The 15524-nt window shown below is 48.5% G+C and overlaps 1 protein-coding gene across 2 annotated transcripts in view; it reads left to right on the top strand.

The window, feature by feature from the left end:
- Positions 1 to 11534, top strand: part of ATXN2L (ataxin 2 like) — a 531841-nt gene extending 520307 nt beyond the window's left edge. The window contains exon 23 of one of the 2 annotated variants that reach the window (XM_069243923.1): positions 11359 to 11534. In XM_069243923.1, the coding sequence (XP_069100024.1) occupies positions 11359 to 11408 (50 nt within the window). In that variant the 3' untranslated portion in view covers positions 11409 to 11534. Of the gene's footprint in view, positions 1 to 11335 lie in introns of both variants that reach the window. The other variant, XM_069243922.1, reaches the window with a different exon arrangement.
- The last annotated feature ends 3990 nt before the right edge of the window (positions 11535 to 15524 follow it).

The raw sequence follows: 15524 nt of genomic DNA on the forward strand, positions 1-15524 counted from the left end.
TGTGCATTTGCCTTTGTTTATCACCATAGTTGAGCAACCAACGTCCCCTGGGCCCAGGTCATTACTACAAATGTCGGTACTTTATTGTTCCCCTTTGAATGTGAGACCTTGGAGCAGGCCATCACGTGAGTCACTGGTTCAGAAGTCAGTCATACAAAATCATGCAGTGGCCCAAAATCGGTAGCTGCCTTACATACAACACTTCCACAGGAACTAGTTGAGCCATCTGGTCCATCCGGTCCCCTATCTGGTCCGTGATTGTATGGGTTTAACATAAGTCTTATCCCCCCCATAGTTGTTGCTCTATTCGAGTGGGTGCGAGAGTCAAAATCCATTAGTTGAGACACCATAGTCTCATCTTCAAGATGGATAGTAATTATGTCAAAATTGGTCCCTGAGATGCTGTTTCTCTCGGCTGATGTTATATCCGAATGAATGACAGAGAGGCAACTTCGTCTGGAGCGTATCCAGTGTGTGACTTTATTAATCAAGGAAGCTTGGTTCTCAACTGACCCTGGCAATAATTTTGGAACATTAGTCAAATAGATTTTATTTCTTCCATAGCTTGTACACAAATCCTGTTCTTTGTTAACTGTGTTCTCAATATTGTTACGAGGGGAATTGCTGTTATAGAAGGTTTTGTATGGCCTGTTAGAAGATTGTGTAGAATTGTCCCCTTGGACAGTTTCAAGGGGGTCGGATCCGTTGATCCTACCTCTGGCTCTACCACTAGTTGAATTGATCGCCCGGTTCCCTAGACAATCCGGGTTTCTGGGTGCATTTTCAACCCTCCCTTTGGGCCTCAAGTTATCTTTGGTAGGGTTGCGGTGGTTAACTTCCCTCCCTTGTGGAATTGTCCCCCCTCTGACGGGGAGACAAGAATTAACCCTTGACTCAGCCCCCTTGTTTGGGGCAGAAGAGGGGAATACTTCTTTCCCCCTGACCTCTCGACAAACCCTACAAATCCCTTCGCAAGCACAGTTATTCCCATGCTGATACACAAGATTACTCTTCAAGAGATCTATTAATACTAGAACCAGTCCCTTGACTTCGTCAACTCTCTGGAGAACTTTAACCAGATTGCCTCTACAAGCTGCAGGTTCATTACCTTCCAGATCGGACTGGGAGATCGATGGAATAACACTAGGATTAGATATTACAACTGCAGGCTTGATCGGACTCACAGGCACAGACGGGTCCTCTGTTGCCAGCAGTGGTTCAAAGCGATTAGTACACAATAGACTTGGAACCACTTTAATCACTGGGCTCACAGGAAGGAAAGACGGGTATTTGGTACATATGGGGAACCCCCCTGGGATACTAGGGGACTCTCTATGCTAAAAGTGGGTTTTGGAGTGGGGTCCCTACAAATGTGCGGGCCCCATCCCCATCAACCTCTGTTACATCTGGAGGAATCCTCTTCTCCTTTTTAAATATCTCCGAGATTTTCCTATGCTTGGGGGGGGGGGGTTCCCTTGTTCCCTTGTTCCCTTGTTCCCTTGTTCCCTTGTTCCCTTGTTCCCTTGTTCCCTTGGTTTGCGCTGGTAAATCTATAGCCTTCCTTTTCCCCATGATAAAAGAACACTCGTAGAATCAATAAATACAAATGCAAGAGAAAAAAGAAGAAAAAAAAATAATTACTTGTATGTTGAATGTCCTGCCACTGGAGTAACTGGCCCTGCCTGCCAAGCCTCTTCCGCAAAGTAGCAGCGTCCCGCTCTTCGACTAGATACTTGTTTAAATAGGGCCCTCCGGTTAAAAGCCACCACTAACAGAGGAGCTTGTGAAAGGGGCCTGTTGATGATGCAGCTGTAATGATGAACAGAGCTACTCAGATTAAACTGTGCAGTTCTCTTAGGTGAAAGCTAGGCTCTTTGCTGCAGACGAAAGAGGGGGGGGGGGGCCCAGCCTCCTCTGGACTCCGGGCACAGGACGGGCCCGCCCTTGGCCCGGGCTTTGCCCAGGCGCGTCCCGCGAAGCGGGCGCGCTGAACGAGTTTAAAGGGGGACTTGGTCCCGCCCCCTTTGATCAGCTGATGCCGGTGCTGGAGCTGGTTCCTTCCTCGAGCGTCCCGCGAAGCGGGCGCGCTGAACGAGTTTAAAGGGGGACTTGGTCCTGCCCCCTTTGATCAGCTGATGCCGGTGCTGGAGCTGGTTCCTTCCTCGTGCGTCCCGTGAAGCGGGCGTGCTGAACAAGTTTAAAGGGGGACTTGGTCCCGTCCCCTTTGATCAGCTGATGCTGGTGCTGGAGCTGGTTCCTTCCTCGCGCGTCCCCTTATTTAGGTGTCATTTTAGATTAAACATTTCAGTTTTATTAGAATTATATACTTGTGTATACAGCACACATATATAGACACACACAACACACATATAAACATATGTTCAATGGCATGTGGCTGTAGATACACATGCTGTGCATTTTCCTGCCATATAGTGTTGGACTCTGAGTCCTGCAACTTATTTTTCTTCAAAGTATTTTTGAGTCATGGGATTGAGTGGCTCGTCCTTCTCAGTGATACTGCGCATGGGCATAGAGTTCTTTGTTGTAATGGTTTTTCTCTGCCGTTGGGTTCAGAGCGGTTTATGCTCGCTCCCTATTCACTCACTCCGGTTCGAGACTCTTTCCATCTTTACTTTCTTTTGACAGTATTGTACTTCGATCGCGTTTCTTTAAAATAATCTCTATCAAGTTGGGTCGAACTTCAACCGCGTACACTTTGGGTGGGCTTTGCCAGGCCTATCTTCACGTGGCACGTAAGAATGAGAACCTGATTGTAGGAAGTTGGCTCTGTATGTACTATTTCAAAGTAAGAAATAGCATGCACAGAGTCCAAGGGTTCCCCTTAGAGGTAAGATAGTGGCAAAAAGAGATAATTCTAATGCTCTATTTTGTGGTAGTGTGGTCGAGCAGTAGGCTTATCAGAGGGTAGTGTTAAGCATTTGTTGCACACACATAGGCAATAAATGAGGAACACACACTGAGACAATGCCAGGCCAATAGGTTTTTGTATAGAAAAATATCTTTTCTTAGTTTATTTTAAGAACCACAGGTTCAAGATTTACAAACAATACTTTAAATGGAAGGTACTTCACTTAGGAACTTTGAATTAGCAAAATAGCATATACAGTTTTCACACAAATGGCATATAGCTATTTTAAAACTAGGCACTTAGTGCAATTTTCAACAGTTCCTGGGGGAGTTAAGTGTTTGTTAGTTTTGTAGGTAAGTAAACCACCTACGGGGTTCAAAGTTGGGTCCAAGGTAGCCCACCGTTGGGGGTTCAGGTCAACCCCAGAGTTACCACACCAGCAGCTCAGGGCCGGTCAGGTGCAGAGGTCAAAGTGGTGCCCAAAACGCATAGGCTTCAATGGAGAAGGGGGAGCCCCGGTTCCAGTCTGCCAGCAGGTAAGTACCTGCGTCTTTGGAGGGCAGACTAGGGGGGTTTTGTAGGGCACCGGGGGACACACAAGTCTGCACACTGCACCCGGCCACCCCCGTGCTGCTGAGGGTGTAATTTTTGTGCTAACAGGCGTCGGGTTCGCAATAGGTTTCACTGGGAGACCAAGGGGTCTCTTCAGCGATGCAAGCAGGCAAGGGGGGGGGCTCCTCGGGGTAGCCACCACCTGGACAAGGGAGAGGGCCACCTGGGGGTCTCTCCTGCACTGGAGGTCAGATCCTTCCGGTCCTGGGGGCTGCGGGTGCAGGGTCTCTACCAGGTGTCGGGTCTTTGAAGCAGGCAGTTACGGTCAGGGGGAGCCTCGGGATTCCCTCTGCAGGCATCGCTGTGGGGCTCAGGCGGGTCAACTCTGACTACTCACGGTCTTGTAGTTGCCGGGGAGTCCTCCCTGTGGTGTTTGATCTCCACAAGTCGAGCCGGGGGCGTCGGGTGCAGAGTGCAAAGTCTCACGCTTCCGGCGGGAAACGTTTGTTGTTTCAAAGTTGGTTCTTTGTTGCAAAGTTGCAGTCTTTGTGGAACAGAGCCGCTGTCCTCAGGAGTTCTTGGTCCTTCTAGATGCAGGGTAGTCCTCTGAGGCTTCAGAGGTCGCTGGACCCTGTGGAATGCGTCGCTGGAGCAGTGTCTTTAGAAGTAGGGAGACAGGCCGGTAGAGCTGGGCCAAAGCAGTTGGTGTCTGTCTTCTCTGCAGGTTTTTCAGCTCAGCAGTCCTTCTTCGTCTTAGGTTGCAGGAATCTATCTTACTGTGTTGTGGGAGCCCCTAAATACTTGATTTAGGGGTGTGTTTAGGTCTGGGGGGTTAGTAGCCAATTGCTACTAGCCTTGAGGGTGGCTACACCCTCTTTGTGCCTCCTCCCTGAGGGGAGGGGGGCACATCCCTTATCCTATTGGGGAAATCCTCCATCTGCAAGATGGAGGATTTCTACGCCAGTCACCTCAGCTCAGGACACCTTCGGGGCTGTCCTGACTGGCCAGTGACTCCTCCTTGTTTTTCTCATTATCTCCTCCGGCCTTGCCGCCAAAAGTGGGGCTGTGGCCAGAGGGGGCAGGCAACTCCACTAGCTGGAGTGCCCTGGTGTGCTGTAACAAAGGGGGTGAGCCTTTGAGGCTCACCGGCAGGTGTTACAGTTCCTGCAGGGGGAGGTGAGAAGCACTTCCACCCAGTACAGGCTTTGTTACTAGCCACAGAGTGACAAAGGCACTCTCCCCATGTGGCCAGCAACATGTCTGGTGTGTGGCAGGCTGCTAAAACTAGTCAGCCCACACTGGTAGTCGGTTAAGGTTTCAGGGGGTACCTCGAAGGTGCCCTCTGGGGTGTATGTTACAACAAAATGAACACTGGCGTCAGTGTGCATTTATTGTGCTGAGACGTTTGATACCAAACTTCCCAGTTTTCAGTGTAGCCATTATGGTGCTGTGGAGTTCGTGCTTGACAGACTCCCAGACCATATACTCTTATGGCTACCCTGCACTTACAATGTCTACGGTTTTGCTTAGACACTGTAGGGCATAGTGCTCGTGCACTTATGCCCTCACCTATGGTATAGTGCACCCTGCCTTAGGGATGTAAGGCCTGCTAGAGGGGTGACTGCTCTATACCTATAGGCAGTGTGAGGTTGGCATGGCACCCTGAGGGGAGTGCCATGTCGCCTTAGTCTTTTTATCCCCACTAGCACACACAAGCTGGCAAGCAGTGTGTCTGTGCTGAGTGAGGGGGTCCCCAGGATGGCATAAGCCATTTTGTAGCCCTTAGAGACCTTCCCTGGCATCAGGGCCCTTGGTACCAGAGGTACCAGTTACAAGGGACTTACCTGGATGCCAGGGTGTGCCAATTGTGGAAACAAAAGTACAGGTTAGGGAAAGAACACTGGTGCTGGGGCCTGGTTAGCAGGCCTCAGCACACTTTCAAATCATAACTTGGCATCAGCAAAGGCAAAAAGTCAGGGGGTAACCATGCCAAGGAGGCATTTCCTTACACTGATGGAACGGATGCTGTTCAATTTCTGTCCTCTGTGCCACGCCAAACTGCCACACATGGATCACCATCAAGTGTGTAACCTCTTCCTTTCCCCAGACCAAAACGAGGCCACCTGCAACGTGTGCTGATCGTTTTGGTCCAAGAAAACACTCTGGGAGGAAGAACTTGCAGGCTGGAAATGGCGCACTCATGCAGAAGCACACCCCAGATATTTTCAGGGACAAACATGCACAGGGGGTGCCAGAGCAAGAAGGGCCATTCTCAGTTGAATGTGAGAAATTAGCCTCTTTCTAGCATGGTTACCCCCACTTTTAGACTGTTGGGGACTGTGTCTCAGTGTGTTTTTACTGTCACTGGGATCCTGCTAGCCAGGACCCCCGTGCTTAAGATTTATGGCCTAATGTGTATGCCTGTTGTGGGAAGTTGGCTCTGTATGTACTATTTCAAAGTAAGAAATAGCATGCACAGAGTCCAAGGGTTCCCCTTAGAGGTAAGATAGTGGCAAAAAGAGAATTCTAATGCTCTATTTTGTGGTAGTGTGGTCGAGCAGTAGGCATATCAGAGGGTAGTGTTAAGCATTTGTTGTACACACACAAGCAATAAATGAGGAACACACACTCGGACAATTCCAGGCCAATAGGTTTTTGTATAGAAAAATATATTTTCTTAATTTATTTTAAGAACCACAGGTTCAAGATTTACAAACAGTACTTTAAATGAAAGGTACTTCACTTAGGAACTTTAGGAACTTTGAATTAGCAAAATAGCATATACAGTTTTCACACAAATGACATATAGCTATTTTATAACTAGGCAGTGCAATGTTCAACAGTTCCTGGGGGAGGTAAGTGTTTGTTAGTTTTTGCAGGTAAGTAAACCACCTATGGGGTTCACAATTGGGTCCAAGGTAGCCCACCATTGGGGGTTCAGGGCAACCCCAAAGTTACCACACCAGCAGCTCGGGGCCGGTCAGGTGCAGAGGTCAAAGTGGTGCCCAAAACGCATAGGCTTCAATGGAGAAGGGGGAGCCCCGGTTCCAGTCTGCCAGCAGGTAAGTACTTGCGTCTTTGGAGGGCAGACCAGGGGGGTTTTGTAGGGCACCGGGGGGGCGGGGGGGGGGGGTGTGACACAAGTCCACACAGAAAGTACACCCTCAGCGGCACGGGGGCGGCCGGGTGCAGTTTGCAAACCAGCGTCGGGTCCGCAATAGGATTCAATGGGAGACCAAGGGGTCTCTTCAGCGATGCAGGCAAGGGGGGGGTGGGGTGCTCCTCTGGGTAGCCACCACCTGGGCAAGGGAGAGGGCCAACTGGGGGTCGCTCCTGCACTGGAAGTCGGATCCTTCAGGTCCTGGGGGCTGCAGATGCAGAGTCTTTACCAGGTGTCGGGTCTTTGAAGCAGGCAGTCGCGGTCAGGGGGAGCCTCGGGATTCCCTCTGCAGGTGTCGCTATGGGGGCTCAGGGGGGTCAACTCTGGCTACTAACGGTTTCGTAGTCGCCGGGGAGTCCTCCCTGTGGTGTTTGTTCTCCACAAGTCGAGCCGGGGGCATCGGGTGCAGAGTGCAAAGTCTCACGCTTCCGGCGGGAAACGTGTGTTGGTTCAAAGTTGCTTCTTTGTTGCAAAGTTGCAGTCTCTGTGGAACAAAGCCGCTGTCCTCTGGAGTTCTTGGTCCTCCTAGATGCAGGGCAGTCCTCTGAGGCTTCAGAGGTCGCTGGTCCCTGTGGAACGCGTCACTGGAGCAGTGCCTTTAGAAGTGGGGAGATAGGCCGGTAGATCTGGGGCCAAAGCAGTTGGTGTCTCCGTTTCTCTGCAGGGTTTTTCAGCTCAGCAGTCCTTCTTTGTCTTAGGTTGCAGGAATCTCGCTACCTATGTTCTGGGAGCCCCTAAATACTCGATTTAGGGGTGTGTTTAGGTCTGGGGGGGCAGTAGCCAATGGCTACTGTCCTTGAGGGTGGCTACACCCTCTTTGTGCCTCCTCCCTGAGGGGAGCGGGGCACATTCCTATCCCTATTGGGGGAATCCTCCATCTGCAAGATGGAGGATTTCTAAAAGTCAGTCACCTCAGGACACCTTAGGGGTTGTCCTGACTGGCCAGTGACTCCTCCTTGTTTTTCTCATTATCTCCTCCGGCCTTGCCGCCAAAAGTGGGGCCGTGGCCGGAGGGGGCGGGCAACTCCACTAGCTGGAGTGCCCTGGAGTGCTGTAACAAAGGGGGTGAGCCTTTGAGGCTCACCGCCAGGTGTTACAGTTCCTGCAGTGGGAGGTGAGAAGCACCTCCACCCAGTACAGGCTTTGTTACTAGACACAGAGTGACAAAGGCACTCTCCCATGTGGCCAGCAACATGTCTGGTGTGTGGCAGGCTGCTAAAACCAGTCAGTCGGTTAAGGTTTCAGGGGGCACCTCTAAGGTGCCCTCTGGGATTTGTTACAATAAAATGTACACTGGCATCAGTGTGCATTTATTGTGCTGAGAAGTTTGATACCAAACTTCACAGTTTTCAGTGTAGCCATTATGGTGCTGTGGAGTTCGTGCATGACAGACTCCCAGACCATATACTCTTATGGCTACCCTGCACTTACAAATGTCTAAGGTTTTGCTTAGACACTGTAGGAGCATAGTGCTCATGCACCTATGCCCTCACCTGTGGTATAGTGCACCCTGACTTAGGGCTGTAAGGCCTGCTAGAGGGGTGACTTATCTATACCTATAGGCAGTGTGAGGTTGGCATGGCACCCTGAGGGGAGTGCCATGTCGACTTAGTCGTTTTATCCCCACTAGCACACACAAGCTGGCAGGCAGTGTGTGTGCGCGCTGAGTGAGGGTTCCCCAGGGTGGCATAAGACATGCTGCTGCCCTTAGAGACCTTCCCTGGCATCAGGGCCCTTGTTACCAGGGGTACCAGTTACAAGGGACTTACCTGGATGCCAGGGTGTGCCAATTGTGGAAACAAAAGTACAGGTTAGGGAAAGAACACTGGTGCTGGGGCCTGGTTAGCAGGCCTCAACACACTTTCAAATCATAACTTGGCATCAGCAAAGGCAAAAAGTCAGGTGGTAACCATGCCAAGGAGGCATTTCTTTACACTAGACAAATGCTCATAGTCTGGAATGGCAGTGCTGTGTGGGTTTGGTGTGGGGTCCCTGGGGGTGGGTCACATCTGGTGCTGCATCCCTCAGGGACCTTCTTTAGTACCTCAGGCCCCTAGGCGCCTGGGTACCGTTTGCCAGGGACATAGTGGTAGCTCAAGAGTTTGCCAGCTGTACAAAACAACTATGCAATTTCGGGAAATGATGATCTGGCACTGGGAACCTGGTTAGCAGGGACCCAGTGCACTAACAGTCAATGCCACATCAGAATCGAGGCAAAAAGTAGGGGTTAACCATGACAAAAAGGGTGCTTTCCTACAAGAGCCAGTCTGGGAAACCAACAGGTAGGTCACAAACGTGGGGTGCGTGGGTACTTGGGTGCACCTTTGGTCCTCTTCACCAGAGCCTACGGGCGACGGATGCAGGGGTGTACTTAGGCTTTAGGATTCCTACGTGGGTTTGGGGGGTCCTGTGGTCTCAGGCTGCAGGCATTGTCGGGGAGCCCAGGAGCAGTGAAATCATAGTGGACTCGAGCTCAGGAAAGTTAGAGGATGACGTTGACACCAAGTGTCCACTTCAACTCAGGCCGGTGACAGCAGGTGCGTTAGTTGCTTTAGGTGTCTGGTTTCTCTCACACAGAGGCTGCAGGAGAGGAGGCCTGTGTATAGAGGCTGCAGACGAGGGAGTCCAGGCAGGGCGAAACCACAAACTCTGACTCTGTACATCTGGGCTAGGCACCAGACGTCCAATCCCACTCGGGTTAGTGATTGCGGGTGCAGTGGTGTCTTCAGGTGTTGGGTCTTTGTGATTCCAGAGGCTGCTGTCTCCTTTCTTGGGAGATGGTTGGAGAGCAGGTCCGCTGCTCACAGGAAATTTGTCTTTTTCGAAGGCAGGCAGCCCTCCCAGGTTTTTGGAGGTTCAGCTGCAGGACGAGGCATCTTTTGGTGCAGAGTCCATCGAGGAGTGCTGGCGGGGTTGCTACCAGGGCAGCTGCTCCTTTTCTTCTGCTGGTGCGTCTCTTCTTAGTCCTTTTCTTCTTAGGTTGTCAGGATTCGAGCTCTTGGTTTAAGGGGTGCCACCTAAGTACTCTGAATTTAGGGGGGTTCCAGAGAGTGTGAAGTGGTAGCTAATGGGCTGACCGCCTTTAGGGTGACTACTCCCTATTAACACTTTTGTTAGGAAGTGAGCATAATGCAGATCCTAGCGGCCTAATTCCTTCCAAGCTAGGAATTTAAAAATTGGTGTCCATATCAGCTCTTTTACCTTAGGGATTGGGGCTGGAATGAACTGGGTATGCCTCCTAATCTGCCTAATTTTCCTGCCTGTTCTGCCGCCACAATTGGGGTCAGGACCAGGGATTGGTTATCACCACCATTTGGTGACAACCGGGTTGCATTTTGAAGGCGGCCAGGCCTCTGAAGCTTCTTGCCCTGGAATGTCCATCTTGTCTGGAGGAGGTGTCGTCAACCCCGCCAAGAGCAGGCTGTTGTCTCTGGTTCAGAGAGTGCTGGCTCTCACCTTGTTGAGGGAGTGGGGGGCTGGGGGGGTCAGAAGCGTGGCTAAACTGGCCAGGACCACTAGTAGCTGGTAGGTTTTCAGTGGGCACCTCTAAGGTGCCCTCTGGGTGCATTTTTATTAATAATTCCCACATTGTAATCATTGAGAGTTTATTAACCTGAGGTGTTTGATACCAAACATCCTTATTGTCAGTTAAGCCATCATGTAGCTGGGATAGTTGTAGTGACCAGTGTCCAGCACATGTATTTAAAATGGCTTCCCTGTTTACTTACTGTGTCTAAGAATCGACAGACATAGCTGCATATATGCCCTCACATGTGTCCTTATTCACCCTGCCTTACAGGTGAGTTAAACCTGGCACATGCAGTGGTAGGCGACCTGGCAAACAGTGGTGTGTGACAGGTTGTGTTTCCAATTTTACCTGCATCAACACAGGCAGTCTGCAATGGCAGCCCTGTGTGGTTTTGGTGAGGGGCACCTGGGGATGGCACTACTGGTGCTGCAGCCCTGAGGGACCTACCTTAGTACCCCAGGGGTACCGTTTGCTAGGAACTTAGAGGGTACTAAATGTTTGCCAATTGGCGTAATGACTGTAGTTTTGGGGAAAGAAATCTGGCCCTGGGACCTGGTTAGTTGGAGCCTAGTGCACTTTCATAATCACATCAGATACAAGGCAAAAAGCGGGGGGCTAACCATGCCAAAAAGGCTGCTTTCCTTTAGAAACTGCTGTCCGTGCACCAGGATTGCACCTATATATGACAGACATGGAGCCGATCAACACCACCTAACGGCATGCAGGGGTACTGCTCAGAAAAAATATCTAGATCCAGACTGACGCCTCCGGAAAATTCACAAGTTAAGGAACGTGCAACATGAATGTCTTTACCAGACAAGGCATTACCTAAGGTAAGTTACTTTTTTTTTTTTTTTAGTTCTACACCAGGTTATTAATCCCAGTTCATCCTCAGCAATACTTACTACCAGGCTTTTGCTATTGCTCACAATACAACAGTTGAAGCCATTGAACAGTCCCCATTACTGCAGCATTTGTGGGATCAAGCAGTTCTCACCATAGTCATTGCTACTCAGTTTCCAGTCAGGCCAGCTATGTACTTGTCAATTTCATTAGCACTAGTAGGAATACAGAAATTTAAATGGGTGTAAATAACTATGTGAAATGAAGACTAACATGCTTAGATTTCTTGTTCTTTGCTGGACCTTTGGCCTTCGTCTGCTTTGAGGCAGTGCTTGTTTTGCATTATGTGTTGTAATTTTTTTTAATCCATCTTTCCTTACAGTCCAATCTCATCCTCCCCAACAGCTCTCATACCACCCACCTGGAAATTGAGGCCCCATCAGGCTGTGAACTGACATGTCATCATCCAGACAGCTTCTTTTCCATGCCCCACTGAACACAGAAGTCGTCTCTGGCTGGAAAGGACATCCTGCATCCAGTTTCCATTCCAATCCCTCCTGGGCATCGTGGAGAAGCTCTGTCTGAAGTGATCTCCTCTGCAAACTGATTGTCCTGAGACCATCTGGATTACTGGAGGCATCTGTCTGACATTGACTGCTATGCCGGCAGCCTTCTGCCTCCCTGGGCACTAAGTGCTTCTCACTGTATGACTACTTCTGTACAATGTACTCTTGTGTGCCAGGTAGAGTGCAGCTCAGACTGTCAATGGACATTTCATCTGTTTCTGCTCCATGCTGCCAGACCACACAATCCTGTTCCCTTGGATATCAAGGGTGGCTCAGAATGTGAATGCCTAGGTCGTCTGCTGAAGGCTTCTATTCCGGGGATTTTTTTTTTTTTGATATATTTTTTTTTTTTTTACACTGAGCTTGACTTGGATTCAACAGAGCTCGTTTGCAGCCACCATATGTTTTTGACAAGTGAACACTGAGGACAGTTCCCCAAATGGAGATGGTGCATTTGACAATTGAGTCATCGTTAATTCCTTCTCAGTCAAGGCTGCAGAAGTTTATATAATGCTTGCAAGCTGTCTCTCTGGATGTAAAATGAGAAGCCCACCTATAACCTTAAGTCAGAGCCTTTACCTCAGTACTTGTCTTGATGTATGTGGAAAGATCATCTCAGCATTTCATTTGGGTTACTTTTTTCTTTGGGGATGACAGGAGGCAGTTGGATTCGGGTTCCCAAACACTTTGTTGCTCCTAAGGACTAAAGATTTAATTTTCGATTATTTATAGCTAAAATGGGACAAAGTTTTTTCCCCACCTTCTCATGACATCTGCCCAAAAGAGGAGTTCTGGACTACTTTTATTTTTTATTAAACACAAATATTTAAAAAGTGGCCAAAACCCCTTCCTCCCTTACCCACAAAAATAAAATTTTAACCTAACTCCATTTCTGATGTTGCAGTGTTCCTTGAAGCAACAGAGTTAATTCATTGTTCGGGACAATGGACGGCTGATTGGATGGGCAACCCATTAATAAAAAACTGTTAATTTCCCAGCATTTAAAATCAGTTTCTGGCACACTTTCACTCTTTACAGCTGCTCTGTGTTGCCCAAAAAAACGCTCCACAATAATTGGACGTTTTGCTCTTTTCCTTCAAAACCGGTTATGTTACAAGGATTTGTCTATCACCTTTCTGCTGTTAATATGGCCTTGTAGCACTCACGATTACCCGGAGGCGTTTGTTTTAATAGGTATTAGAGTTTTCATAGACTGGACTCATGAATGCTGAGAGATGTAGAGTTTTTGTAAATCTACTTGGCCTGTAAAAATTTTTACTTGTCCCTTTGATGCGATGCAGAGAGGTGACAAATTGTCAATTGTCATATACCAGAACTCTGACAATAGCCTTTCTGATTATGCCAATACTTGAATATCATGGTTTGGATTTAGTAATGGCCTGATTTTGCAACCTCTCTGCAAATGTAGGTAATGAGACTGGAAGCATGTTTAAGGGTTTTCACCAACTTTTCTCCAATTCATTATCACACTGAGTAAGTTGGAAATTAACTCCTGACGATGGCAAAGGTATAACTTTTTCAAGGATGGGTAAAAAAAAGTTATTTGGAAAGTAAACTTGCAAATGTTCAGCAGATGTTTTTTTCATGAGCAAATGTGTTCAAACAAGGTCATGTGAAGATGCAATTCACAATTTTTTTTTTTCTAGGAATACAGTTTTCAAGCCTAATTCTTCAGAATTCATGAGCTTTAAATTTGCCCTAATGCACTAACATACACCAGGGATGCACGATGACGTCCTTTAAATACTGAGCCCCTTATTTAGGTCTCATTTTAGATGAAACATTTCAGTTCTCTTGTAGGGGAATTTCCATGATAGTCATAAGCACTGAATAGTTCTGCACGCCTGCGGGGACCCCAGAGCACTGTTCTGAAGTGTATTCTTAAGTGTAGATGTTTGCCTTTCTTGAAAAAGGCCTGTTAAATCATTTAAGAATATCAATGTGCAGCCTAGGTGAAAGGCTACAAAGGCCAAATTGTTTATTCTTTTGGTTGGTAAGAAAGGAAACTGTAGTACAGATAGACCTTTAAAACATATTTATTCTAGAAATGTAGTAAAAATGTTCTCCAACTTTATTTACAACTTCAAATGAGGATGAAACAATGCAGGGCAGTGTAGCCCATAGGCTGACATTATACAGAATGTAAATAGAGCTGCGCCTTTAAGAAAAGAAAGTCTTCCTGTATCCCATCATGCAAAGCAAAAGGCAGTTGCCTCAGTTCTTTTTTCCAGCTCCTTCCGACAGGAACCTGAAGCATTGAGCTCCACCTTTCATAGCTTTTTTTTTTTTTTTTAACTAAAACTCAACTAAAATCCTTTGGATTTCAATTTCACTCGACGTTTTTCATCTAGAGTGAACATTTCCTAGCTTTTCCTGTCAAATTCTGACAAACTTTAGGTTTTTTGCTACCAGAATGCCTTCTCTTTTTGATAAGTGCCCTAGCTGTGGCAGGAAAAAGGCCAAAACAGACCCACATCAAGTCTGTATTATTTGCCTACCGTCAAGTCACAAACCTGATGCCTGTGACATTTGTAAAACCTTCTCCAGGAGAACTCTTTGTGACAGGGAGAAAATCCACCTTCAGGCAAAAGATGAAGAGGACAATCTGCCACAGAGCGAGGAGAAGGTCAGTCTTCTACCAGGGCTCTCACTGTGTCCTCTGGAGCAGCTGCCAGATCTGCTCACAAGCCTCATAGGTCCCTGACGATGTTCAGACCAGGAACGGCGCTGACCTGCTCGCTGTCGAACCAGCTCGCCGTCGAGAAAGAGACATCGCTCAATGTCGACAGCCTTATCGCCGTCTCGACGGCGTAGACACTCGCTGTCGAAGTTCCCAGTCCAGGTCACCGTCGACACGAAGGGAAAGATCGACGTCAGTGGACAGTACTCGTCGTCCGAGACAATCGCCGTCATCCCGTCGAGGGAGATCGCTGTCAAGTAGCTCTCAACGGCGAGAGGAGTCAACGCCGAGAGGTACTCGTCGGCGTCGTACTTCGACATCGAGAAGGCACTCAGAGACCAAGGAGGGTCTATACCACCTCACAATCCTCGGCTTCTCTCATTCTTTTACCACCTTCGCCTCAGCCTTCTCCTCAGCCATCGCCTTTACCACAGACACCTCTGGCACCTACAGCTCCTCCGCCAGTACCTCTTTCAGAGTCCGCCCCAGTGACTCCTGCAGAATCCACAAGGCAGTCTCGACATTCTTCGAGACGTTCTTCTTCATCGCAACATAATCATCGGCAGGTCTCAGATCGCAGGTCTTCTCGTTCCCACCATAGACATTCCTCCTCATTCACAAGGAATTACTCTCCGACGTTATCTGACTCCCCGTCTCCGAGAGTTTCTCCCATAGACGATGTAAACACCTTTTAAGAGGTCCTAATTTGCGGTGCTACCATGTTGAACATCCCTCTGGCAGTACCCATTCCAACAACCTCTCTCATTTTTGAGACACTACACCAGCGTTCTCCTTCAAGACCATTACTACTGCTGGTCCCAGGACTACTTGAACCGCCAATGGACATATTTTTAACACCGTCCACAACTAAAACTGCTACTTCCAGGCTCATAAAAAAATATCGTCCTCCGGAGCAGGACCCTTTGTTTCTGAGAGCGGATCCAGTGCCCGATTCGGTGGTAATCATGGCTGCTAAGAAATTACATTCTACGTCTGTCTTCTTCTTCGCCACCGGACAAGGAGAGTAGAAAAATTGATGCTGCAAAGTATGTCCCACCTCAGCCATCACTATGAAAGCGGCTAGTGCTACTGCCCTGTTAGGCAGGTATGATCTTGCCCTTTGGGATTCTGTGCTGCAATTTGCGGAACACCTCCCTAAGGAGAAAAAGGAGGATTTCTTGGAGATTGTAAGTGAAGGCGCCATGGTCTCCAATCAAGTAATAAGCGCGGCTGCAGACTCCTCTGTGTTATCTGCACATAATTATTCTCATGGAATTTCTTTAAGAAGACATGCCTGGCTACGC

The sequence above is a fragment of the Pleurodeles waltl genome, chromosome 7 (assembly GCF_031143425.1).
Source record: "Pleurodeles waltl isolate 20211129_DDA chromosome 7, aPleWal1.hap1.20221129, whole genome shotgun sequence".
In the NCBI taxonomy this organism is placed as follows: Eukaryota; Metazoa; Chordata; class Amphibia; order Caudata; family Salamandridae; genus Pleurodeles; species Pleurodeles waltl.